Below are 27904 nucleotides of genomic sequence, written 5' to 3' on the forward strand. Positions count from 1 at the left end.
AACAACAACAACATACATTTAGAAAGTGTGGTAGCATTTGTACAGAGCAATACCACTCTTCAAAATAATGATTAAAGAATCCTTCTTCTTGCTGTCTGAACAAGATAAAGTTCTGGAGATATGGAAGCATTTACAGTAATAATTTAAAGGTTTTAGGTCATAGACTTAGGGTTTGCAAATAGAAGAAATTAGTAAAAACAGCAATACCAAATGAAGTAGTGAGATTTTACTAGTAGAATCTTTGTGGTAAGTTTAAATGTTATGAGATATGCAGAAACAGCACTGTTAACTGATTCTACTCAGAGAACTTGAAGATAGCTCGCATTTTAGTTAAAATTTTTTTTTTAAGCATTGGTTTGTGGTTGGTATTTTGTGACCAGAGCTGTTTGGATTTGGTATTTTTTTCGTTTGCTTTTTTTTTTTTAAAACCCATTTCTAAAATAGTACAAATATACAAATTTTCTAGGAGGTAAAGAACATATATAACCCTCTTCAAAAAGAGAGCTCCTTATAACATGCATAAAAATATAAAAATTATAATATAAAGACTCTGATTCCTTCAGAAAATCATTGACTACTTGCTATGTAGTATGTACAGAGCTAACTTACCTGCAGGATTAAAATGGTGATAAATTGAGCCCCTGCCCTACCTTGTGGTAGATTTGAGTGATGATACAGGACTAAATAAACAAGGTGATCTTTGAAGCCTCATCCTCAAATGTTTCCTCTTACTCAAAAGGGAAGACTGGGACCCAAGTCAAGCGATTCCCTTTGAAGATGGTGGGTAGAGATCAAGTAGAGAATGGATCCTGAAACACAGTCAAGGCAAAAGTATCCTCAGGAAGAAGTCAGCCAGTTGCCAGTGGAAATGACAGCCTTTACAGGAGCTCCAAGAATATTAGTTTGGAAATGGGTCACTGGTGATGGATTAGCAAGAGGTTAAGTTTAAGAGTCAAGATTAGGATTAGAGATGTCATAAAAAGAGTGGATAAAAGAACAAAAACCACCTCCTGGAACATAAATAATAAGCTTCTGCAGCTTTCCCAAGAAGGAGAGAACACATGTTTTATAATTGAACAGTAAGTCACTTAAAAAATTTAAAAACAAAAATCCCCTCAAACTCATTGACATCAATTTGGAACCAACTCATAGCCCATTCTCCTTTGGGTTTCAGAGGTTTTAAATAGCAAAGGAGGAGATTGCGCTTATTTCTCCCATGGAGTCACTGGTAGAATCAGTTCACCAGAGAGGTGCAGCTTCTGAGTTTGCAGCACAAGGCACTATTGATTATGTCACTAGAACTCCCCAGGAAACTAGGGAGAACATTGTCTCATTGGAGCCAAGCCGTAAGTGACCCTCCACACAGTCTTCAGAGGTAGTAAATAGCACAGGAGATTGCCTATCTTCCTCCCACAGAGCGGCAGGTGGATTCAAACCATGCAGCCTTGCATTGGCTGCGCGATGCTTACCACTAACGACACCAGAGCTCCTCTTGAATGATCGTATGTAATATGCCAATATAATGATGATAATTATTAAACCTCCCCGATTCCTATGCCAGATATTTATGTTACTTCATTTTATTCTCATCTTCAGAGGCAAGTAGAACTCTTACATGTCACAGTTAAGTATGTTAACTTGCCCACTTAAAAATAAGCTCTTCCCACTTCTAAATTCTGTGCTTTTTCTATACTTATTTAGATCTCTCTCTAGATGAGGCAAGTAAGAGTATTAAAACAAAGTTCAGATATATCAAACAAAGTACATATATTTAAAAAGATGCCTTATGAAAAGATATTACTATGGAAAAAGGTGAAAGAATAAAAAAGATTGTGTATCTTTAGCTTTTCTTGGGAATGCTTAATACTCCACCGTTATTGTTTACTTTTTCAATATTTGCTGTTTTATTTAGAGTAATACTAATTTTTGTTAGCATTTTTTAATGTAATGAGAGAGTTTACATGATTGGAATTTTGCCTTCAGACACAAAGTTCTTTTAATAAACAGATTGAATGTTACTAGAACATCAATTCAGAATTTACATTCTTCTTAGACCTCTAGACTCATTTTCTTTAGATAAGGCACTAAGGGGTAGAACTCCGAGGAACAAAATGGGGCTTCTTATGAGAGAAGACTGTTTTTTGCTATGAGGTATCAAAAATGCCTATATTATAAATTTATTTTTAAAGAAATACTAAGACTCAGGAATTGTGACTGCTACCGTCTTAACGAATTATTCTTTCTCTGCTCCGTGCAGATACTTCTTGTGCCTTCAGCTCAGGCAGGACATTGCCTCTGGTCGCTTGCCCTGCTCTTTTGTGACTCACGCCCTCCTGGGATCCTACACACTGCAGGCTGAACTTGGGGACTATGACTCTGAAGAACATGGCCTTGATGACCTCAGTAACTTCCAGTTTGCCCCGATGCAGACTAAGGAGCTGGAAGAAAAAGTGGCAGAGCTGCATAAAACCCATAGGTCTGTTGATTTTGCTTACTGGAGAGAGAGAAAGGCCAGGGTCAGTTTAACTTAAAACACTTGCTAAAAGCCTTTGGGTGACACAATTGGTTACATGCTCAACTAACTGAAAAGTTGGTGGTTCACACCTTCTCTGAATTTGTCAAGGTTACTCCCTCTACTTTAGCTCTCTGTGCTTACCCTTATCCTCTTCCATTTTAGCCACATTTGCAACTACTAATAGTATGGTATTGCTTCTTTTAATTCTTAGGGGCTTATCTCCAGCACAAGCTGATTCTCAGTTCTTAGAGAATGCAAAGAGACTCTCCATGTATGGTGTTGACCTGCATCATGCCAAGGTACTGTAAACACAACAGTGGAGGAGACATTGTTCTAGTTTGTTGATAGAGTTTTGAGAGTGCTCCAGTGTCTGAAGATATTATTTCTGAAGATGTGACTTTTGGGGGAAAGCTTCTTAACTCAGTTTTTGTGGTGGCTGATAATGGGGTTTTTGTTTGAGGGAAAGATCACGCATTCTCCCTCAACTTCATCCTTCCCAACCTTTGTATATCTTTCAGTATGTACTTTTCTTAAGACCTACATTATCACTCTTTTTAATCATTCTTTCTTTATTCCTCATCTTATTTTTTCTGAGTTCCAGCTTCTGCTGTGACAATTACTGTCTATCAGTCCCTACCCCTTCCTAGTACCCCACATCCAAGCAGCCAAAAGGGGTGAAAATGGCGTGGTTCTGTCCACCCTCCTAAAAGCTCTTGCTGCAAAGGTGCTCCTCACTGTAGGTCTCTCTGTTTTGGACTTAGGGACAGAGTGGTGTGGTCTAGACTTGAGGTGACAAAGCACTCTCAGGTGGAACAAAAATTAATGTTCGCTGAGAAGAATCTAACCACATACCTTATGATTTTTTTTAAATTTTTAAAAAAATTTTATTATTTTATGTGTATGTACCATCAAATTGGATCTGACTGGTACAGAAGGAGATTGCCCCTCCTTCTCCAGCAGAGCATCTGGTGGATTTTTTATCATGTACCTCTGGGATTGCAGTGCAGCTTCTTGCCATTAGGCCACCAGCACTCCCTCATACCTTAAGATTTTAATTAGAATGATAACATAGTGAGGAGAGGCCAAGATAGTAAGAGATTGGTAGGAGGATGGATTTGATTTTGAAAAATATGTCCTGAGCCAACTCAACCTAATGAGACAAATGCTTTAGAAAGCCATTGTCAGTTTTTAAATGCAGCCTAGGAGATCAGACTGGTTTATTTGAGATAGCTCTAAGGAGACTCCACCTAAAAATATCTTCCTTCCTTTTGTGTTATTAATAGTACTTTATTTTGCAAAACACTTATCTCCCTTCAATGATTTCCTTTATTCAGTAAATATTTTTCCTTATTGTGGAAATGTAGATTCACTATGTAAAATAAAGATATAGCAACAGAAAAATATCAAAATCACTTAAAAATCTCTTTATAAAGAAATAAGCACTGTTAATATTTTGGTAAACATTTTCCTGTTGTTTTTTTTTTAATCTCTGAGCAGTTTTCCTTACATTTTCCCATGTCAGTAAATGATCTTTGGTAGTATATGTTAAACTACCAGAACTTACAGCCCTTTCAGTTTTTTTAAAGTATTTCTACATAGGCTATTTCATTTAAGATTTAAATGTTTTTATTTCGCAAACCAAAACCAGACCTACTGCCATTGCCAACTCACTGATTTTATAGGACAGAGTAGAAGTGCCCTTTAGAGTTTTCTAATACTTTAAATCTTTTCAGAAGCAGACTGTGCCTTATTTTTCTCTTGTGGAATGGCTATTGGAGCCCTACAGCTGACCTTTCAATTACCAGCCCAACGCTTAATCCACTGGGTCACCAGGGATCCTTGTTTTTCTTTTACAACCACATAAACCAGTATAGAGAATGACTTTTAGAAAATGACAGTTATTATCAGTCCTGTTTATTTGTTATCTTCTGATAAATCCTATAAGGGCTAGAAAACAGAACTTATAACACATACGTCTTTTTCAGCCCCCTCCTTTTTTAAAGAAAATTTATTCATTTTAATAAACATTTACAGAGATTTTTGTTTTTCATTCATTCATTGTTGCATTTTTCTCCCTGCCCAACCCTCACCCCCAGTTCGCTTTTTGAAAAGTAAAAGAAAAATTCCTTCACTGGGATTGGGCTTGGCATGGGTGGGAGAAAAACATGTATAAGGGAAGAATGGACTTAGGGCCAGAAAAGACCTCACTAGGCCTCTCTTGCCTCTCGATTCTGCTTGTCTTGTCACATTAATTTTTCTTCCTCTTACTTTGTTGATAAATCAAACAATTTCTTAAATGGCAAGATTTCAAGATTGTTGTCCAAGATCAGGGGGTTTGTTTTTTTTAATTATAGTTTTTGATGATACACAGAATAAATTGAGAGAGATTGAATTGAGGGGCTCTCTCCACCCCATGATTTTTCTTTAGTCATCAACAAAATAAGATGAAAAAATTATAGGTGAGAGCAATTGATTATTTTTAATTTTTTTTTTTACTATAAGACTGGCAGCATTAAAACTATGCTTACTTATTATTTTAATGATCAGTCCTGAACATTATAATAAGGGTGGACTCTTGACAGAGAGGTGCAGAGAGAATTAGAATGAGAATGGGGTTCTTTTTTTGATATGCTTCCAGAACTTACCATAGTCTTTCCCTATAGAACTTTGTATAGGAGAAGCCAGGTGGACATGGGATCCTGTTTATACCCATATAGTATGCCCCTCAGCTTCTCGAGGGGCAGAAAAGAAGGGAGGGAAGGATGCCCTTGGTCTTATTTTTCTGACTTTGTTGCTGTGTGATGGAAGACGATACAGAGTATTTGCTTTTCCTCCCTTTTGCTTGCTACTATTTATCTGTAATTTCTGTTAACAAACACATTGCCAGCTCTAAAAGATTATCTGGATTCACCCTAAATGCACCAGTCTTTGAATCTAGGTTTTGTTTCTTTACAAAGATAAAATAATTTCAGTGTTCTGTCCAAAGATTGCTTTGGAGTAGAGGTCTTTGTTCAATGTTTCAAATGAGGGATGCCTCCTTAGTTGTATTGAGAACACACTGTCTCTTGCAGTCTTTCCTCTTACGCCCTGTCACCATGGCCAGTGATATTTTTGGCAACCCTGACATTTGGGTCTGGTGCCAAGTGGCTTGGGCACCTTTTGCCTACCTCGCTCTAGTTTTTTACTTTTTTCCTAAAGAGCATTATGTCTACCATAGTGGAATGAATAAGAAATTCCATAGATTTCTTTCATAAAAACTTGAACAGGTAGTCTAATGTAATTTCATTTGTGTACATGAGTTTTTTTAGTAACCTGGCAGAGAAAGCAGTGAAATCAATGACCTGGTACTACTATAGTTTTAAAAACCAAATATTATGTTAATTTTTTCATGGTAAAAATAAGGCTATTGAAATGTTATTTATTTTAACTGAGTTGAGACAAGGAAAATACGATCTTTTATTATGTGTTACAAGAATTTCTCCATGTTTCTAATGATACCATAAAGTATGAACGTCTCTGGATAATACTGTGCAGTTTAGTATATCTTAAATAAGATCCATTTTTCTCTTGAAAAGTAAATAATGCTTTCCCCCCTTTTTTAAAAGAATTTATTTATTTTATACTGGTTTACATTTACAAAGTTCATAAAGTTTGTATACATTATTTTTTATGTTTTGAATATAACACATCTTAGATGTTAAGCATACTTAAAATGTGAGGATATAATTTTTCACTATTACTTGTTTTTAAAAAGTCTTTCTAACTTAAGGTCTGGTGACTGAATTGGCCTTAATACACTCAAGAATAGTCTGTAGTCTTTTGATATCTGCTATCCAAAGGAATGTTGTAATGATAACTGGTGGATGCACTTTGAGTTATTGATAAACTCCTTAAAAGAATTCAGAGACTTCAGCTTGGTCAGCGTAGACAAGATCTTTCCAATGAAAGATTAATCTCTTAGAGAACCTAGACATAATTTTAACAATTGGCGAACATAATCTACTGAGATCAGTTCGCCTAAAATAGAATGGCTGAATGTACCACACAGTAGTTCAGTGAACTGTCCCTTAGTGTTCTAGCAAAACTCATTTAAAGTGCTCTGTCTTTAGGCTATCTGAAATCTAGTTGTTTCCTTTCTTCCTCTTTAGCTCTTGCTCTAGAGCTAACAGACATCCTTATTGATAGTATTGGATCCTTCAGTTATTGCAGTAACCCTTTAACAAATCAGTTTGATTCTTAAAAATGAATAGATATAAGATGTGTGGTGGGCTCTATCTGCTATTTTAATTATTAGCTCTCCAGCTGAAATTTGAAATTCAAATCGGTTAAGTTGACATTCCTGGTTACAGCTTGAGCGACATAGCTTCCTGAACTATATAACTTTCCCAGCTCTAACAGTGGTCAAATGGTTATGGCTGTTGGCAGGACTCTGAAGGCGTGGACATCAAACTGGGCGTGTGTGCTAATGGACTTCTCATTTACAAAGACAGACTGAGAATCAATCGTTTTGCTTGGCCGAAAATCTTGAAAATTTCCTATAAACGCAGTAACTTCTACATTAAAGTGAGACCAGCTGAGGTAAGCAATATCACGTTACCCTCTTTATAGCCAGTCACAAGCTACCAGAATTCGTTCCCACTTTTTTAAGCAGACGAACTAGTCGTCATTCTTCTGTGGTAGAAAAGTAAAGAAAGTGAGAAAGGAAAAGGTCAGGATTCTTGATGACATATTCTTGATGATTGTTAAAAGCAGGAATTGAGCTTTTCAAGGAAAAGAAAAAGTATGAAATAGCCTAGCATATGATAGACTCTCATTTTTCTTATTGAATGAATTGTATGGTACAAGTTAGATGGGGAATTGGCAAAATGAGTTTTAGTCAACATTGAAAGACTTTTGTTTAAATGAATAATTTAGAATTCATTTTCAATGCATTGCATGTCTATAAAAATTAGGTATTCTAATATTTACCTTCTTCGAGAAGAACTACTTGTTACAGGAACATCTGGATCCATATTTTCCCCTAACTTCCAATCAATAAAATGTACTAACTTACTTTCTGGATTTATTCCAGCTGGAACAGTTTGAGAGCACTATTGGATTCAAACTGCCAAAGCACCGAGCGGCAAAAAGGTTATGGAAAGTATGCGTGGAACATCATACTTTTTACAGGTACTTTTAATAAAACAGCTTGGTTTCCTATGAAACGGAAACTAATCAGAATCCTGGTGGTGTAATGGCTAAGCATTAGGCTGGTAAGCAGAAGATCAATGGTTTGAACCCACCAGCTCTGTGAGTGAAGAGACCTGGCTTTCTGCTCCCATAAATATCACAATCTAGGATTCCTTAGATGCCTTTCTGCACTGTCACGCAGGGCCACTTTGAGTATGAATCAACTCAAAGGTATACTTATTGAGAAGTGTTAAGTATATGGTGTAGTGAATGCATCAGAACCAGACTTTATTGCTCTTTGCTAATGCGTAGAAGTGGTTGCCTGTTGAACACAACATTATACCCCCTGAGTGAAGGCCGGAAATCAGCCTGATCTAAAACATTGTCTTCCTCATAGTCTAGCAGGAATTTCTGTGCTACTTAAACTTGTACAACTTTACTCCCCAAAATATTAGATAGCACTACTCAGAAGGTACAAACAGAGTGCTTCTTGGAGGCAAGAGGAAAAAGCTTCACATACTTTGGGCATGTTGCTGGGAGAGGCCTGTTGACTGGAGAGTAGCATCATACCTGGAAAGACAGAGGGGCAGTGAAAGAGAGGCAGATTCTCAGTCAGATTGGTTGACACAGTGCCAACAGTAATGAGCTCTGTTGTATCAGATGTTGTGAGGACGGTATAGGATAGGACAGGGTTCAGATCTGTTACTCAGAGGGTCATTACTAATTGTTCTCAACTCAGTGGCACCTAACACCACCAGCACTCCCCAGGCCCTGCCATCAACTCAAGACTCCTAACAACCTTCCATTGGGTTTGTGAGGCTTTAAATCTTCATGAGAGTAGAATTCCCATCTTTCTTCTGTGTAGCAGCTGGTGGATTCACACTGCCAAACTTTCAAATAGCAGACTGAGCTGTACCACTAGAGCTCTTTCTTCAAAAGGACAAATCTTAATCTGTCTGGAAAGCTCATTGAATCAGAACAGTGGGACTTGTTTATTGAAAAAAGTGCATTGATGTCTTTAGAAATTTCGATTACTTTCAAATTGAAGCCATTGAAAAAATAGTTTTTTCTACTGAATGATAGGCAATCAGTGAGACTTATTGTAGAACCAAGAACATAATAAAACTGTTATTCTAGCTTGAATATTTAATATGGCCCATCCTGTCATAAATACTTTGCATGTATTAATTTTATCTTTACAAAAACATATGAGGCATATATGTTACCTTCACTTTAAGTATGGAGAAGCTGAGTTACAGAGACGTTAAGGAACATGCCCTTGGTCATTCAGTTAGTAACTGGTGGGGCTCTGAATGCTGTACTGTTCCATTGTATTTATAGTAAATGTGCTTTCTAGAATTTCTCAGAGGTTTTTTATTTTGTTGGTTTTCAAATAAAAGAAATAACATAGGATTTTCTTGTTTGAAATTAATCTTCCACTTAAACTTGACACATTGTAGCACAATAATTCCAAGTAAATTTGTGTCCTCAGCCAGTTCCGTGGAAGCTTTATGGAAACCTGTAGCATTCATGTTAAATGATTCACTTTAGTAATTGATATGCTTAAGTTGATATTTAAGTTTTCCTTAAAGTACTTTTTAATTTTCTCTAGAGAAGCCTCAATCATCATGTTAGATGTGTAATGACAAGATTTTTTTTAATACAATATTATGCTTCTTAATTAGTATATAAAAGTTTCATTTCTGCTTTGGTTTATTATTACTTAGATCATCTTGATCAGAGACTTTAATACTCTATAAAAGTTTGTCCCCATTATAGTTCTGTATTCCTAAAAATGAATGACAGGTTTTTTAAAATGATTTTTGTGTTACTGTAATGATGTTAAGAATCAATGTAGAGTTTATAATATGGACTATAAAGGTAGGTATCAACAAAATATTTGCTACGTGATCTTGATGTGATTATACAGAAATCAGTTGTTGCTTCTCCTGTATTTTTTCTTTTTTTATCATTATTAATTTTAATGAAAGTTTACAGAGTTTGGATTTCCATTCATTCATTGTTGCACTTTTCTAGCTTCCCAACCTCTCCCCTAGTTCACTCTTCTCTTTAAAAAGTAAAAGAAAAAGTCTTTCATTGTTATACAATCCCTCCCCGCAAGTTCATTCCACTATGCAGCCTTTATTTTGAAAAGTAAAAGAAAAATTCTTTCATTGTTCTACAACACCCCCCTACCCCCCAAAGTCCACTCCACTATGGAACCTTTGTTCTGTACTCCTGTCATGACAATGATATCTAATCATATATCCCTTTTAAACAGTTCTCTCCCTCATCTGTTTCAATGCAGTATACATAATTTATCCCATCTTTCTCAGTCTCCCCCCAACCCCAATGTCAGTCTCGTTTTACAACAGTGGCACAGTGCAGTATTTGTCCTTTCATGACAGAGATATTTCACTCAGCATAATGTCCTCTAGGGTCACCCATTTTGTATAATATTTCATGAGTTTATCCTGTATTTTATTTTTAATTTAGGTTGTTTATTTTTCATTTCAATGAACATCTACAGAGTTTTTGGGATTCCATTCATTCATTGTTGCACCCTTCTGCCCGCACAAACCCCTCCTCCCCCGCCCCCCCATCCTGTATTTTTAAAGTAATCGTTGACTTCTTGTTGTTGTTATGTGCCGTCGAGTTGTTTGCGACTCATAGCGACCCTATGTACAACAGCCCTAAACCCTGCTCTATCCTGTGCCAATCGCACTGCCTCTGACACACCCATTCCGATTACCCCAGTCACTGAATCAATCCACCTCATAGAGGGTCTTCCCCTCCTGCACCATCCCTCCACCCTCCCAAGCATGATGTCCCTCTCCAAGGACCTTTCTCTCCTTAGAACATGTCCAAAGTATTTCAGACGAAGACCCAGAATCCTAGCCTCCAAGGAGTAGCCTGGTTTAACCCTCTCCAGGATGAATCTATTTGTTTTCTTGGCAGTGCAGGGTACATTCCATACTTTTTCTCCAGCACCACAGCTCAAAGGCATCAATTCTCCTTCTATGTTCCCTAGTCATTGTCCAGCTCTCTGATACATAACAAGTGATTGCAAAGACCATGGCAGGTATCAGATGCACCTTAGTCTCCAGAGAGACACCATTGCTCTTGAGTACTTTAGAGAGGTCCCTTACAGCAGACTTTCCATCGCAATACGTTTTTTTATTTCCTGGCTGCTGATGCCAAGAGTGCTTGCTGACCATGGAGCCAAGCAAACTGAAGCTGTGAAAAATCTCAATCTCTTCGCCATCCGTCCTGATGCTACCAATTGTTCCAGTGGTGAGAATCTTTGTCTTCTTGACATTGCGCCTCAGTCCATACTGAAGGCTGCAGTCCTTGACCCTGTGCAGCAAGTGCATGAGGTCCTCCTCAGTTTCAGCGAGCAGGGTTGAGTCATCTGCATAACGCAGACTGTTGATAGATTTTCCACCAATCCTGATGCCACACTTCTCCTCAGGTAAATTTCTTTTTTTTAAAAAAATTAGCTAATGCTCATGTTCTTTTTTACTTTGATATTTCTTTGTATTTAACTGCAAGTTCTAAATGATAGCTTTGTCATCAGAAATGATAAGCTGGTGAATTGAGTATATATATAAACATCCAAGAAAGTATTTTCTTCATTTTGAAATAAATAAAAGTCCAGCTAGGTAGTTGTGACTTTGGCTTTGCATTTAAAAGATTTCTTTGCATTTTTTATATATAGAATGTGTTTTGCAAAGTGCATAATGAGATTATTAGTTATAAGTCCAATTCACATTTAAATAATGACTGAATGATCTTTCTTTCTTAGAAGAAGAAATTATGGTATATAAAATTTTTCTCCTCTAGACTTACACATTTGCCTGCCTATATATCCCAGCCTATATAAAAGAGATCCTACCTTTTATAATGATTGTGCTTGTATCAATATAGTGGCTTATATTGTATTTCTATTTTATTAATTTATGACTATAAAAGGATAAGTGATAGAACTTAACATTTAACATTAATCCTCAAAAATCCTGGCACAAAAGGACTAAAAAAATTCTTAAACACAATGCCCTTATAACTAACAGAATACTTTAAATTACTATGTGGACAGGTCTTTTCATTTTTCAGCAACTTAGAAAGGTATTTTTATAAAATGGAATGTGATAAAGGGATCCTAGCTAGTGATCTAGCCTATATTTATTGATCACTAGAACAGCCCAGTTTTTGAGGAGTAGTGATGTTAGTTTGAGCCTGAGGTCTGTCTGATTCAGGCGATAGTTTTTTCAATCATTTGTTATCCTGCTGGGAGTTGGACAGTGGATATGGATGGCAGAAGAATTGAACAGTGATGCTGGAGAAGAGTACCGACTGTCCCATGGACTACCATTAGAATGAACAGATAGGCCAAAGAATACCAGAAGATTAACTGTGTTTTTTATTGATTATGCAGAGGCTTTTGACTATGTGAATGATTACGCACAGTAACTAACACTGAGAATAATAGAAATTCTAGAAAATTTAATCATGCTCATATGAAGATTATAACTAAATCAAGAAGCCATTGTCCAAGCAGAGCAAGAGAACACTGACGGCATGGTTTAAAATCAAGAAAGATGTATATTAGGTCTGTATCCTTTCTCCATACCTACTTGATCTGTTTGCCAAGCAAATCATTCAGGAAATTTGACTCTTTTGAGAAAAATGTGGTATTAGGTAAGAGGAAGACTCATCAACAACCTGCAATATGCAGATAACATACCTTGCTTTTTGAAAGGGAGGAAGACTTGAAGTGCTTGCTGTAGAAGATCAAAGACTACAGCCTCCAGTATTAATTATATCTCAATATCAGGAAAACAAAAATTCCTGCCACTGGCCCGATAGACAACATCATGATAGATGGAGAAAAGATTGACATTTTTAGCAACTTCATCTTGCTTGAACTCAACAATCAGCACCCTTGGCACCAGTAGTCAGGAAATCAGAAGACGTGTCTCATTGGGAAATTCTGCTGTCAGGGACCACTGTAAAATACTGAAGAGTAATAATGTCATTTTGAAAATTATAATGTGTCTGATTGAGACTGGTGTTTTCAGTTACTTGCTATACATTTGAGATCCAAACAGTGAAAACAGTATGGCAGATGAACTGTTGGTGCCTTCGAATGTTGATATTGGAGAAGAGTACTGAATATCCTGTGGACTGCCAAAGAACAGTTATGTCTTACAGAAAGTGTGGCCATTGCTGCTTGCAGGTAAGGATGGCGAAGCTTCATCTCACATATTTGGGCAGGTTGTTTAAAGGAGCTATTCTTGCGAAAGGTTCATCATAGTTGGAAAGGTGAAGGAACAGCAAAGAGAGAAAGACCCTCAATGAGATAAATTTACACAGTGGTGCGACCCGCTGTGTGTCAGAGATGCTGATGATGGTACAGAATAGAACAGGTTTCAGATCTCTTGTTCATATGGTAACTGTGAGTAGTCCATGAATCAACAGCAGTTTATAATGGAGCGCTGGGAGTCCATTGGTAAGGAGCTGCATTGCTAGACAGAAGGCATGCAGTTTTGATCTACCAGCTGCTGCACAGGAGAAAGATGGTCAGTGACCTGTACAGTTTATAGCCTCTGACAACCCACTGGATGATATGCTGACACAACAGTGTACAAGAACAACAACTCTTCTGCATAGGACCTACTACAGATGTGTGTGAAGTTGTATAAACATGGTAAAACACTAATGAAGGTTTTCTTAATTTGTAGTTGTTTTTCCAAAGCATTTATCTTGATCTCGTAAATCCATTTTGTTAGAAAAGGAAAAGAAATACTTAAAAAAAAATCGATGTATGTTTATCCTTTTTATAATTTTTATCATTCCAAAACACAGATACCTGGAGTTCCTGCTAATAGTTTTAAATTTCTTTTTTGGAGAAAGCTTTTAAGTCCTCAAGACATGTTTTTCTTTTGAGGTATTCTTTAGAAATGTGTAGTGGGTTGGTTCCCCCCACTTCACTTCCTAGTTGCTATTATGAATATTTCATGAAAAGATAATAAAAGTAAATGTCATTGGGCCAAACCATTTTTAAAAAAGAATAAGCATTTCTTAATCATTTCACTAATGAGCTCGCCAGTGGTCCTTTGTTCTTTAAATGACTACTTTCTTTCTTTGTTTAATTTTCTTTATTTTGTTGCAGTTGTTGAGAATATTCATCATGTTGTTACGACTCACTCAAGTCAGTGGCACATAGCAATTTATGAGCAACAGATCAGAACCCTATCTTGTGACATTTTCATGATCCTTGCTATGTTCAGACCCATTGTTGCAGTCAATGTGTGATCTTTGATCTTTCAAATAGCTTTTTGATCTTTGGAGTTCTTCTTGTTAATTTAATCTCATTTAGATAGTTTTTGAAAGAGAGCTGTAATCAAGACAGAGCTTCTTTACTTAGTTAAGCTAAACTTACTTGGCTTTAGGGAGCTCTGATGTTGTACTTCATAGGAAGTTACACTGTAACACAAAGGCTACATTTATCTAACAGTTTGATTTCACCGACCTTTCCTGGGAGAAAGATGAGCCTCCTTTAGTATGATTTACAGCCTTGGAAAACCCACTGGACAGTCAGCTTTGAGGTTGTTCCTACTTAATGGCAATGAATGTGAGATTTATTTTTATTATTTGGTTTTAAGAAGCCTTCAGGAGGTATTTTTTATTTAAGTTTAAGTAATTTGCCCTGGAGCAATAGTTTCAGAAGTTCCATGGCCTCATAAAGTCCAAAGTCCCTGAGCATTTAAAAATCTGTTCTGCTTTATCTCCTTTCTGATTGGAATTCTTCTATTGTATTTTTGATCAAAATGTTCGACATTATTGGCAAGACGCCATCCAGTTCTAGTATCATGGCAAAGGAGGCTGTTTTTCAGGAAGGCAGTGAAGATACACATTCTACAGCCTCCTCCTCTTCCTGCTGCTCTTTACTCCAGTCAAATAGAGGCCCTAAACGAAGAAACCAGATCCCATGGGATTTTTGCTGAACGTGAGCACTCCCAACAGCTACTTGTCTTATTTTAGTTATTATTGTAAATTTGTCTTGCCAATTACTTTTTTTCCCCTTCAGGTATCCAGTTTCTTGAAAGCAATTGCAATAGTCAGCTGTGCAGCCTTGATTTTAGTCAGTATCATTGTCTTATCACTATTTAACATCACCCTTTTTCCCCCCTTTCTGCCTCTGGTAACCACTAATAAACTTTGACCTCTATATATTTGCCTTTTCATTTAAGTGAAGTCATATACTATTTGTCCTTTTCTGATTGACTTATTTTATTCAGCATAATGTGTTCAGATTCTGTATCATCTGTAGCTTAAATTAAGACTTAATTTTTTTCCTGCCTGAGTAATATTCTAGTATTATACACTAGAGCATTATTCTCTTTTATAGCATTTTTAGATCAGAAGTGATTGGATTGCTAAATAGCGAAATACGGCCATATTCAGTCTGAAAGGGCCAGCATATCGTAGATGACAACATGACAAACGAGTCTTATCTTGCTTCAGTTATTCGTGATTAGTGTATGGAGGTGTAGTTAGCCTTTTTTGTTTGTTTTCTGTTTTCTTAGCTGTTAAAGAAAAGAGGATAGTCCAGAATATGGCTAAGGATTCTTTTCTACTTTAGGTTTTTACTCTTCTTCCCATAGTACAATTAGAGGCACTAGCCATTAATTACATTTTAATATTTCAGCAACATCATCTATGTCTCCTTGCAAAGACTATTGGAAGAAAGTGGACAAGTTACTGAGAAACACTTAGACTACTCTAGGTGAATTGATCAAGAAAACCAGAGTATAATTATTCTTCTTTCTAATTCTTACATGCTATATATCTGGATAAATATTTTCAGACTTCCATTTTATTGAGAATCCTGAGTTGATGTAGGGCCACATCTTTTATGTACTAACCACAGCTAAACTTTGACTTGACTTGATTTTCAGTGCTTACCAAAAGCAGGAGAGTTGTTAAAATTGTACGGAATTTCTAGAAATACTTGAAATGGTCAAAAACTCTAGGAAACCACTCTTCTGGAGAAATACCGAAGCAAGTTTTGAAAGAGCCCTCTGTACTCTAGGAGTCGGGACTGAAGTTTTCCTTTTTAATATATTCTGGAACAGTCCTGCGAATAATTTTTTAAGACACTTTTGCCAACTTGATCAGACAATGAAAGCAGACAATTTGAGTTGAATTCCAGACAGCATTGGCTCATTTACTGAAAACAAGCTTTTGCATCAGTCTGGAACTATTTGACATCAAGAAAAGTTGACTTCTTTATTATGAACCCTTGACTTAAGCAGTATAACTATACTGGCAAGAAAAGCTATTTAGTCATCTCTAAAGATCCACTGTGTGTTGTGTTGTTAATGAGAAGGACTCACTTGATGGAACAGATTCCAGAGTTAGATGTTCCTTTCCCTAGAGAAATAGACATAAATATTAAGAATTACTAATGGCAATGGATTGCTACTTGGCACTTAAAGCTAGGAACAGAATTTAGACATATGTGTTTATATCAATGACTTAAACTAATACAAATAAATAACCTTTGGGACACATTGAAAACAGCTGCTCTTTTGCTCAGGTTGAGAAAAAACATATTACTTATGACTATATAAATGTAAATTTATTCATCTTAACTCCATCCTGAAGCTCTTTTCTGTAGGAGGATGTTTTAATTATCTAGTGCTACCATCATAGAAATGCCATAAAATGATGGTTTCAGCAGAGATTTTCTTGTCATTTAGGGGACTAGATGTGTAACTTCAGGGTGCCAGGTGAGGGGAAAATCTTGTCTCTCCCTTGGTCCTGGAGGCTTCTCTTCCTTTTGGGTGATCTTTGTGCTGATTAATGTCTCTCATCTCTCTGCTCTGCCAGCTTCCCTCTCCCTAGACAGCCTGGTTTTTCTCTCTTTTACATCTCTAAAGAGATTAACTCAAAATATACCCTACAACAATCCTGTTTCCTTTATATAATGAAGGTAACCAACCCATTCCTAGTGGTATTAAAACCACAGACATCCTACCACATTCAGACCCATAACTACCCTACGTTTCGTTTCTGAGGCTGTTTGTCTTTAAGGGAAAAGACCGTCCATCTTTCTTTCTTAGATTCAAATAGCTGACCTTTCGGTTAGCAGCCCGACACATTACACACTAAAGTTGGATGTATAACCTGGTAGTATAGTACGTTATGTGTTGGGCTGGTTATAAAAATTCACTAATTGATAAATAAATAGGTACTTCTGGTGGCTCAGTGGTAAAGAGTTTTGCTGTCCAGCGCAAAGCACACTGTTCAGATTCACCAGCTGCTCTGTGGAGTGAAGATGGGCAGCCTCCTGTGCAGTTTATTGCCGCTGAAAACCCACTCATGGGTCAGTTTGAATCAGTTCCAATTCAACAGTAAACAACAATTAATAGGAAGGTCACTGATTTGAATCCGCAAGCTGCCAAGAGGGAGGAAGATGAAATGTGAGTTGAGTCACTGGACAGCAGTAGTTGCTTCACTGGCCTTCCCCAGGCCAAGAGTAGAATGATCCTGTGAAGTTTCCGTAAACCAAATGGCGTAAAGAGGAGAAGCAATTACTCGTAACGTACATGGGAAAAGGTTTTGTGCGTCTCAGGTTTAAAACACCAACTTTCCAAGTCATACCACATAACAAACCAAAAATTACACTAACATATAGTGTTCACAGACAGAGATCAAAGCTTCAAAGCTATGACAGCTCAGGGTAGTTCTCTGGAAAGCAGCTTGCCAGTGCCCCTTTACTGCTTGGGATGCATGTCCCCACTTTAATAGCTGCAAAGCTAATTGTTGAATGTTAGTTTCACTTTTCCTGTTTTTTAGAAAACTTTCTGTTATCAACAAGTGGTACTGTACTAAGGCCTTTGTAAAATGAAGTGGTATAAAATGAGCTTTTGAAAAGTGAGGCTGTCTGTTTTGGGGGGCTGCAGGTGGGAAGGGAACATGCTTACTGCATGGAGAGTTGTACTGTTAGCCCAAAGGCCATGCCTTCCTGGCAGTTTGAATCCACTAACTGGTGAATTAATGGTAAGGATTTGTGCTGCTGTCCTAGTGACAAGCAGTTCGAATCCACCAGCTGCTCTGCTAGAAAAAGTTGGGCAGTTTCCTCCTTTAGGATTTACAGCCCCTGAAAACTAAGTGGCGTGTCAACTGTCAGTTGGGACTCAAAGGCATAGAACAACAAACAGCCCCAAGGTACAAAAAACAGCCCCAAGGTAGAAAGAAGAGCAGTCTCCTGCTATAGAATTTACAGTCTTAGAAACCCTATAGAGAGTCAGCTGTAAGTTGGTTCCCACTTGACTGCAATGAGGGTTTGGGGTTTTTTTCTTCTTTAGTTAATTCATTTCATAACTGAGAGCTTATAAATGACCTTTATTAGAAAATTTAATTAGTATGTACCATGGACTGCCAAGAAAACAAACAGATTCATCCTGGAGAGGATTAAACTGAGCAACTCCTTGGAGGCAAGGATACTGAGGCTTCGTCTGACATACTTTGGGCATGTTGCAAGGAGGGACGGGTTCTTGGAGAGAGACATCATGCTTGGGAGGGTGGAGGGACGGCACAAGAGGGGAAGACCCTCTATGAGATGGATTGATTTGGTGACTGGGGTAATCGGGATGGGTGTGTTGGAGGCAGTGTGATTGGCACAGGATAGAGCAGGGTTTAGGGCTGTTGTGCATAGGGTCGCTATGAGTCGCAAATGACTCGATGGCGCATAACAACAACAACATGTAACAAGATGAGATATTAAAATCTTTATGTAGTTGGTTTTGGATTTGTTCTCTCTCTCTCCCTCTCTCTGTGTGTATGTGTGTTTGTGTGTTTAAATCTAGTTTTACTCCATTTTTTGCTTTTCTTTTATAGACTTGTGTCTCCAGAGCAGCCACCAAAGGCCAAGTTCTTGACGTTGGGATCCAAATTCCGCTACAGTGGGCGCACCCAAGCCCAGACCCGACAAGCAAGCATCCTCATTGATAGACCAGCACCACATTTTGAGCGCACCTCTAGTAAACGGGCCTCCAGGAGTCTAGATGGAAGTAAATACCTTTATAATGATTCTGCATTCTACAGACAGTATCTTTTATGGGTTATAAAGCTTCTCAAACTTTCTAGTAGATTAAAAACTATTCACAACATCAAAGATTATGCTCTAAGAAATAACATATGTATTTCTTAAAGATTTTTCATAGACACTGCAATTCAGAAGTGCATGGGCAATCCTGCTTCCTAGGCTGTCTCAGTCTGGAAGCTCCACTGAAACCAGTCTACCACCTGCTGGTATTTGAAAGTCTAGTAGCTTTGCTTCTATAGCAGCACGCGGCTACCCCAGCGTGATACTGGCTGCTGAGAAATACACTGCATGCTAAGAGGAGGAGCCAGTCAGTGGAGAAGGATGTCATTCTTGGAATGGTAGAGGGTCAGCAAAAGATAGGAAGCCCCTCACCGAGATGCACTGACACAGTGGCTGGAGCTTGAAGGACTTGGCAGAGTTTCCTTCAGTTGTACATAGGGTTGCTATGAATTGGAGCCAGTTTGATGGACAGTGAGACTGGCTCAGGGTGGAGTGCGGGGAGCAGAGCTGTTAAACATAGGGATGGCACAGAACAACAACAAAGAGAAGTAACATACATTTCAACTGTTAGAACTGAACTTCATCTTTGAGGTTTTGTAATTAACACAGGGAAATTGATGTTATTTTTCTTAATATGTAACTCATTATGCTGTCCAAATTTGGGTTAACAGCAGATTTTTATAAAAGCGCTAATAATGATTTCACATTAGAATGCTTTTAGTGAAGACTTTTTCTTCCCAGCAAAATGTTATTGGATTAACTGAGTTTTTACCATAAGGAATAGTTATTGGTTGATTACTCTCCAAATAAGTTTTTTTTTCTATAATTATATTTTATTAATTTTCATAAACATTTACAGAGATTTTGGGCTTCCACTCATTCATTGTTGCACTATTCTCTCTACCCTCCTCCCAGTTTGTTCTTGTCCAAATGCCACAGTGCTTGTCAAAGCCAGTTCTGATTAATCTTCTTTGTCAGTGTATCCTTTGCCATTCCCTATCACTCCTCCCTGAGAGAGACTTCACCCTGAGTCATAAGGAAAAGGGGACGGCGTATTCTCTTAGCTACTTCCTGCTGAAAAGGGACGCTGTGGGTTTCAGGGTGAAGATCTTCTCTCACTACTCTAAAGGGCCCCTTTGGCAGTAGGAAACACATAGACTATTATGGAGATTGATTTTGGAATTCAGATGCACTCTTATTGATTGTGCTTGGCTGTACATGTACATATCCTTCAAGATGTATCATGGGGGTGTTGCAACCTAGAAGACACAAATTTGACTAACAAGTTATAAGTACATGAGTCCAAAAATTATGGAAAAATAAAAGAAAAGATTCTTTCATTGTTTTACAAACCCTCCCCCAGGTCCCCTCCACCATGTAGCCCTCGCTCTAGTCTCCTGTGATGACAGAAATACCCAGTTACATCTCTCTTTTAGACGGTTCTCTCCCTCCTCTGCTTCAGTGCAGTATACGTTATTGAACCCATCTTACTCAGTGTCTCCCTAACCCCAAGGATAGTCCCATTCTACAACAGTGGCATCATGTAATATTTGTCCTTTTGTGACTGGGATATTTCACTCAGCATAATGTTCTCCAGAGTCAACCATTTTGAATAATATTGCATGAGTTCCTTGTTTTTTAATGCAGCATAGTATTCCATTGTGCGAATATACCACAGCTTCTCTAGCCATTCGTTTGTTGATGGGCACTTAGGTTGTTTCCAACTCCTTGCTATTGTGAACAAAGCTGCAATGAACATGGGTGTGCATATATCTGCTTGGATGTCAGCTATGGTCTCTTCAGGGTATATTCCCAGTAGTGGAATTGCTGGGTCAAATGGTATCTCTATTTGCAACTTTTTGAGAAAGCGCCATACTGCTTTCCACAGGGGTTGCACCATTTTACACTCCCACCAACAGTGAATCAGGGTTCCAGTTTCTCCACAACCTCGCCAGCATTTGTTGCTTGCTGTTCTGTTAAATTTTGCTATTTTGACTGGGGTGAAATGATATCTCATAGTTGTTTTAATTTGCATCTCTCTTAGGGCTAGGGATTTTGAGCATTTCTTCATGTGTTTGTTAGCCATCTGAATGTCGTCTTCGGTGAAGTGCCTGTTCATATCCTGTGCCCATTTTTCTATTGGATTATTTACCTTTATCTTGTTGTGGTGCTCAAGTTTTTAATATAATAATTTTTGAAATTACCTGTTTTACTGTTGTTTTTTTACCAGCCAAAGGTGCTTTCTTCTTGATTGCTACTAGTTTAATGTTTTAAAATATAAGCTGGAATAATTTTAATAAGTAGATGAAAAAAATCAGATAATTTAACAGTTAAAATAGTTTTCATTGGCCTTGATCTGGTTTTCCTAGATCACCTTTAGAGTAAACATAGGTAAGAGATCTAGTCAGACACAGATGTTTCCCTGGATTTGACGTTTTGTTGTGTAGTTACTGACTCTTGATCCTGACGAATCTTCCAAATAACTTGAAGAACTCACCCCAAAGTAGTTAAAAAAGTCATAAATTTTTATTCAAATACATACATTCCGAAGTGCAGTGATTTAAATTTAGTAAATTGTTAGCGTACATAAAAAACAAGCATTTGTCGATTAATTGTTTCCAGATGATGGTGAACCCACGTCTGTCAGACGAGGCCTGTTCTCCAAAGAATTTTCTGTGGCTGATGTTTTGGAAGGAGGTTACCGAACTTGTCTCTGAGCCACTTCCAGGTGGATTCAGATCCAGCCTTCTAAATGTCCAGCCTGTCCACTAGTTGCCGGGTGTATTAACTACACCACTTACGGGCTCTTTAAAACACTGTCTCTATCAAAACCAACCAGCTGAGTCTGCTGCCATAGAGTCAGTTTAAGTTTTGCCCCTTGACACAGAATTTATATGGAGTGCTGACTAACGACAGTCACTTTTGTATAATGCCCTGAAAGAAAGTTTTGCTCTTCGTGAACACTGTTCTCCACTTCATTTTAAATGATAAGGCTCTATATTTCCTATATTGCATGTTTTAGCATCTAAAAATCACAGTAAAGTTGTACATTTTCTTTGTGATATACGAACTATAGTCAAGGAAATCTACCGTCTTGAATAGGCAGTTAGAACAGAGGGTCTGAATCTGAAAACAATAATTTCCACAAGAAAAAGCAACAAACATGGCACAGTAAACCATTCTTTTTCTCCTCTGAGTTTTGGACACTGTAATCTATCAGATGAGCAAGTCCTCAAAAGGATTATTGTGCTATTGTGGAAAATAGGAGGCTTTTCATGCCTAGACAGCCAGCAAGTGCTTTGGTTCAGGCTGACTGTCATCTTTCCAGAGCAAAGCTAGCCTGTGATCTGATACTGAGCTGCCCTTTCCCCCGGACTCTCTAATATATGGTGGACCTTTTGCTTGAGTTGGCATTTATTTCTTTTTCCGCTTACTTTTACATAAAGAGAAACAGATGTATTACTATTTCTCACTTTAAATTTGGCAAATTAAAACAAAACTTTAATTACATAGAAAGTAAAAATCTGTTATCTAATATCTAAACATCAAGTATCTTAGTAAAAGCCAGCTGGAATGGTAAAATTGAAAAATCAAACCAGAAGAGGAGGCAAATCACTCATTTAAGAGGACCCCAGCAATGATGTTCCAGTTGCCTTATGTGTGTGTGGAAGGTGAACAGTGAATAAGGAAGACTAAATTGATGCCTTTGAATTGTGAAGTTGACCAGAAATACAGAATAGGCATAGAGCGTCAGAAGAGCAGACAAGGTGTCTTGGAGGAAGGGCAGCCGAATGCTCCTTGGAGGCAAGGACAGGGCCACATCGTCTCACATTCCTTGGGCACGTTATCAAATGGGAACATTGTATGGAAAAAGATGCCAGGTTTAGTAGGGATCAGTGAAGAAGATGAAGATCTTTAGGGAGCTGGATTGACACTATGGCTGCATCAGTAGGCTTGGGTACAGGAGAGATTGCGAGGATTGGCACAGCAGATAGTGTTTTGTTCTGTTTTACATTGGGCCATTATGGGACAGTACTGACTTGACCAAGCAACAACCAGAATAAATACGGTAGTAAAGGAGACAGATGATTACTGAGTAAATAGTAAGTGGGCACAGTTAGTTATCAGGAAAGATGGTCTGAAAAACAGTTTGCATTAAAATTGAGGTAGCAAGCATAAGCAGAACAGAAAGTAGGGCATTCTAGGTGATAGGAGCAGCACATCTAAAGTTTCTGAGAGGAAGAAACCTTCTTAAGGTCTAGGATTAGATGTGTGTCTAGAGAGTGATAGAAACAAATGGGCTAGGACCTGAGAGTGCAGAACCTTGCTTGGTAAAGAATGTGGATTCTATTCTAAATGCTTTAGGAAACGTTTGAAAGATGAGAGAAAGTATATATGTTTCTATACATTTGTGTATGCATGCATACATACACTTAAAAGCATTTTCAGCATTTTTTGAAAATGTCGCTTGGTGTGATATAGAGAATGATTTGAATAGGTTAGGAGAGGAGACAGGAAGGCTGATTAGAAGTATTATAGGTGAGAATGATGGTGTTCTGGCCTTGGGTAGGAGAGGACCAATTAACCACTTGGCACCATAGACACAGTACATAGGACATAAAAACTTATCATGGATGCTTAAAAGTATTTGAGACCTATCGGCTGAAAAAAAATTGACTCATTAAGTGCAAAAATAAAACTACAAAGTAAAATGAGTATATTGAAAAGTCTAGAAAGTCAACATTTTGTCAACTACATTGTTGTTGTGATGGTGTTGTACCATAGAGTTGGAACCAACTTATAGCTGACCCTCTGGTGGGTTTTCAGAGACAGTTAAAAACACCGGAGGAGATTACCCATCATCTCCTGTGGAGCAGCTGGTGGACTCGAACCGTTTATCTTAGGGATTACAGCACAGCTTCTTGCCGTTAGGCCACCCAAGTTACTGTCGGCTACATTATTGTTGTTGTTGATTGCCATCGAGTTGAGCATGACTTATAGCAGCCCTAAGAACGAAAGGCCTGAAGCCTTTCTATAACTATCAACATTTATCAAAGTTCATAGAGTTTCCAGAGACATGTTGTTCAGGAAATAGATGCCACTCCTGCTTCCAACTACATTAGTAATCTTTAATTTTATATTAAAATTTCAATACTAATACATTTGAAAACATTCCTAGGTTAGCCTTTCTCAGTTTGCAATAATTCTTGTATGTAATATTTGTATTGTGTGCTTTGAAATAATATTCACTTACCAGTTAGAGAGATATATTCATAGCAATTTACTTTTCAAAGCAAACATAATGAAATCTTGGTAAGAACAGAAAACAAAGAAAGTAAGTGTAATAGTATAAATCACTTGTGTATTTTAGTTAGTAATGTGCTGTGATGTGGACTTTCAAAAGGATAAGTTTTTGAGGCCTGTTAAAATCTTTAAAAGTGTTTTTGGTGCTTTGGAAATAATGATAAAAATACCTGGGCACATTTAGAAATATGAAGAAAGACCCTACTGGGCTTATTGGCAATACAAGGCATGGAAGCAGAGTCCAAGAAAAAGTCTAGGTTCCTGGTATAAATAGCTGAGTCTAAGTTGTATAAGTATGTGAACAGCATTTTGAAAAAGGCCAAGACTAGGAAAGAAAAAGATCTGGGTAGAGCTGATAGAGAAGTGTGAATCAAGCATATTTAGTGCTGCATTCTTCACATTAGCAAAGAGGTGGAAGCAACCCAAGTGCCCATCAACAAATGAATGGATAGAAAAACTATAGTGCATCCACAGAATAGAATATTAAACAGCATTGAAAAACAGTGAACTTGTAAAACACTACACAACATGGTGGAGCCTGGAGGACACTAGTCTGAGTGAAATATCTCAGTCACTAAAGGACAAATATTACATAACAACACTGTTATAAAGTAGGACAGACATGGGGGTGTTGAGGAGAGACTGGAAAAAGAGTGGATACATAATAAGCACTGCATTAGATCAGATGAGGGGAAGAACTGTCCAGAAGGAATATATGATTAGGCATTACATGTATGACAACGATCTGGAATAAGGGGTTCATTGAGGGGAGGGCCGGAGGAGGGGGAAGGGAAGGGGGAATAAGAAAATGTACAACAGCGGGGAAATATTAAATTATTAAAGACTAAAAAAAAGAGGTACCATTTGATCCATGGGACTCGGTGACTCCCAAGTTTGATGTGTTAAGCTATATACATAGTCCTAGTGCTCTGGATCTTGAGGCCTAAAGACCTCTGTGTCATGGAACCTGAGCAAACGACGTAGTAAACTGCTCTTTAAATAACCTCAGTGGTTCAGTCAGGAGCCACAGCGAGATAGAGGCTGTTTCATCTGCTACCTATTTTAGCTTACTGATCTCTGAAGCCGTGTTTTGCTCCGTATTATAGGCATTTGCCTACTTGTTAGAGAATGTGGGCATTTAAGGAATCATACAACAGCCTAGTTTGCTAAAGGAGTGTGCATTGATTTACTGTAGTTCAAGATGAAGGATGCAGGATATAAGTATATAAGCGTGTTCCCTAAATCTAACTTTGTTGTCTTGTTACAGTTTTGACTGATGATTAAATTGAAAAGGTTTTCCATAGGGGGAATTCTAATGCTTAAAACTTACTGAAGCAAGTTAGTTTTATAATTATATAAGTGCTTTCTGCAATAAATGTATTTAGAAGTTAGTTCACGAATGGTTCCAGAGCTTGAGAATATTGAGATTTAAAATTGTGTTCAGAAATGGTGATTTCAACAGCTTGACCCGATTCTGATGTTTCAGCTGATCTTAGAGCTCCTCCTACAGTCCATGATTAGAATATACTCTTCAAAAGTTAGATTTGATACTTAAGTCGTTTACATTTTTTTTAAAAAGAAACTTATTTTTTTTTGTGGTCAAGTTAATGAACCTCATGACAACTCATGTGTAACAGAGTAGAGCTGCTTTATAGATTTTTTTTTTTTTGCTGTGATCTTTACAGCCCTATGCCTTTTTCTGTGATGCCTCTTGATATGTTTGAAATACCAGTGTTTAGCTTAATGTTGTTGCTATGGATCTCTGAGTCAAATTCAACCTGTAGCTGACCCTTGAAGGGCTTTCAGAGGCTATACATTGAATGAGAGGAGATTGCCTGTCTATCACCCACAGAGTAGTTGGTGAATTTGAACCTTGTTCCTTTGGGGTGGTAGTCCCACTCCTTATCATTAAGCCACCAGAACTCCTATTATGCCACTCAGGAACCTGAGTACAGTGTAATGGAAAATTCAGACTAATGTCAAGAATTTTATAACAGTTTAAAAGAGAGTTCGGTTTTTTGTGTGTTTGGTGTTTTGGTTTTTATTTTTTTTTTTTTTTAAATCTTCTGTTATTTTCAGAAACTCCAATGGTGGTCCTCTTCCTATTAATTGTATATATGCTATGACTTTTTCTCCATAAAAAGAAAAGTTCTAGAAAGTTAAACCGTTCACACATTCTAAAGTACTTCTCATTATCATTTGTTACTAGCTCTGGTTGGTGATGTGGACCAAAGTCTGATGAAAGATTTTTCTGGCTCTGCGGGGGAGGTTCCAGCTTATGGTCCTGGTGGTGTGAGTCCTGTTGGGATTCAAGATGGAGATGGCAGAAGGGAAGTCAGAAGCCCGGCAAAAACTCCGCATCTGCAGCTCATTGAAGGAAAGGTATGGTAAATGAATACAGTATGCCATTTTAAACCTTTACTTAGACTGGAGCCTATCTAGTTCAACGTCTCGCTTCAAATATTATATGCAATTATGTATACAACCCATTTACACTTTGTCATTCCTTGATCTCTTTGAGACGATTCCCCGTTTTTCAAAAACACATAGGATCTTACTGCTTTAGACTGTGATCTCTACCTTTTTTGTTTTGATTATTGATAAATTAAAATACTTAATCATAAAGTATGAATCCAAATTTAATCCAAATCAATAATGAACTTTTTATACTATCTTTATATTTATCTAGTTAATTATGCCCTCAAATTATAAAACCTATGTTGAGTTAAAATTTATATTTGGTTTGTTACAAGAAAAATTTCAAGGTGTAGCATTGTGTCTCTATTATTTTAATTTTATTAGTTTGAATTTTCATGAAATGAACCAAAGTGGACATTATAAAAAGCATAAATGGTAAAGAAAGAGAAATTTCTGAGCACAGGATAAGCATTTTGTGAATAATGAGTGAGATGATGATGCCTTGCATATGTGACCTTATTTTATAGATACACATTAATACAATAACCTGTAATGTGTCCTCAGTTTTGTCGCTGTTGTCTTATATTACCATGATATCTTGGACAAGATGTTGATGTGATAAGGGTTAAAGTTCTTTAGGTCTATATACAGTATTTCCACAAGACAACTTTTTTCCTATTTAGCACTGAAGATAAGCAGAAGAAAAGATAAATGGAATTATCCTGTTAATGAATGATGTTCTCTTAATTTTGATATTGCATAAAGCATGCATTTATAAAGGACCTGCTAGGTGGAGTAGCTGACATGTCCCCAGAGTTCCTGTACTGAGATCCACTTGTGCTCAGCATGCGGGGGTCTCAAGGGCCATGTGACCCTGTCTTAGGCCCTCAGACAAGTGCTTCAGAAGCAGGTGATAGCAGACCACGAATATTCTTTTATTCAATAATTTATAATACTTTAAACTTTTGTTTGAAAATTTCTTATGGATCTATGTAATTTATTTCAACAAGTATTCTATTGCTGAACAATCATCTGTTTTTTAGTCAGAACTTCAATCTGAATCGCTTTGTGTTTCAGAAAGTTTCAGTCTCATTTTGTGTACCTAATTTTGTATCTGTTTATTAGAAGTGAGAAACAAAAACTTTTATGTCTAAAGAAAATCTTGTTTCCTTCAATTACTAGGTTTACTGGTCTTGCTGTTCAGTTTAAACGGTTTGTTATGCTATTTGAGTTTAACATGATTTGCTACTAGTTTCAAAAAAGTTTCAGTTGATAACCTCTATACATTTTATGTGGTGGAAATAGCCCTGTTTTCCTCTTTAAAAATGGATCATTGAATTAATTTTCTAATTATGGCGTATTAATATATCCCAATTTCAGAG

General features: G+C 37.3%; 1 protein-coding gene across 1 annotated transcript in view; it reads left to right on the forward strand.

Moving 5' to 3' along the window:
* EPB41L2 (erythrocyte membrane protein band 4.1-like 2) overlaps positions 1-27904 on the forward strand; it is a 135410-nt gene that overhangs the window by 82865 nt on the left and 24641 nt on the right. Inside the window, exons 6-11 of the mRNA XM_006885028.1 lie at positions 2258-2476; positions 2727-2814; positions 6941-7093; positions 7587-7684; positions 18593-18765; positions 26314-26486. Of these exons, the coding sequence (XP_006885090.1) occupies positions 2258-2476; positions 2727-2814; positions 6941-7093; positions 7587-7684; positions 18593-18765; positions 26314-26486 (904 nt within the window). The remainder of the gene's footprint in view (positions 1-2257; positions 2477-2726; positions 2815-6940; positions 7094-7586; positions 7685-18592; positions 18766-26313; positions 26487-27904) is intronic.

Source organism: Elephantulus edwardii, unplaced genomic scaffold, assembly GCF_000299155.1.
Source record: "Elephantulus edwardii isolate Elephantulus edwardi_28Jun2011 unplaced genomic scaffold, EleEdw1.0 scaffold00039, whole genome shotgun sequence".
Taxonomy (NCBI): domain Eukaryota; kingdom Metazoa; phylum Chordata; class Mammalia; order Macroscelidea; family Macroscelididae; genus Elephantulus; species Elephantulus edwardii.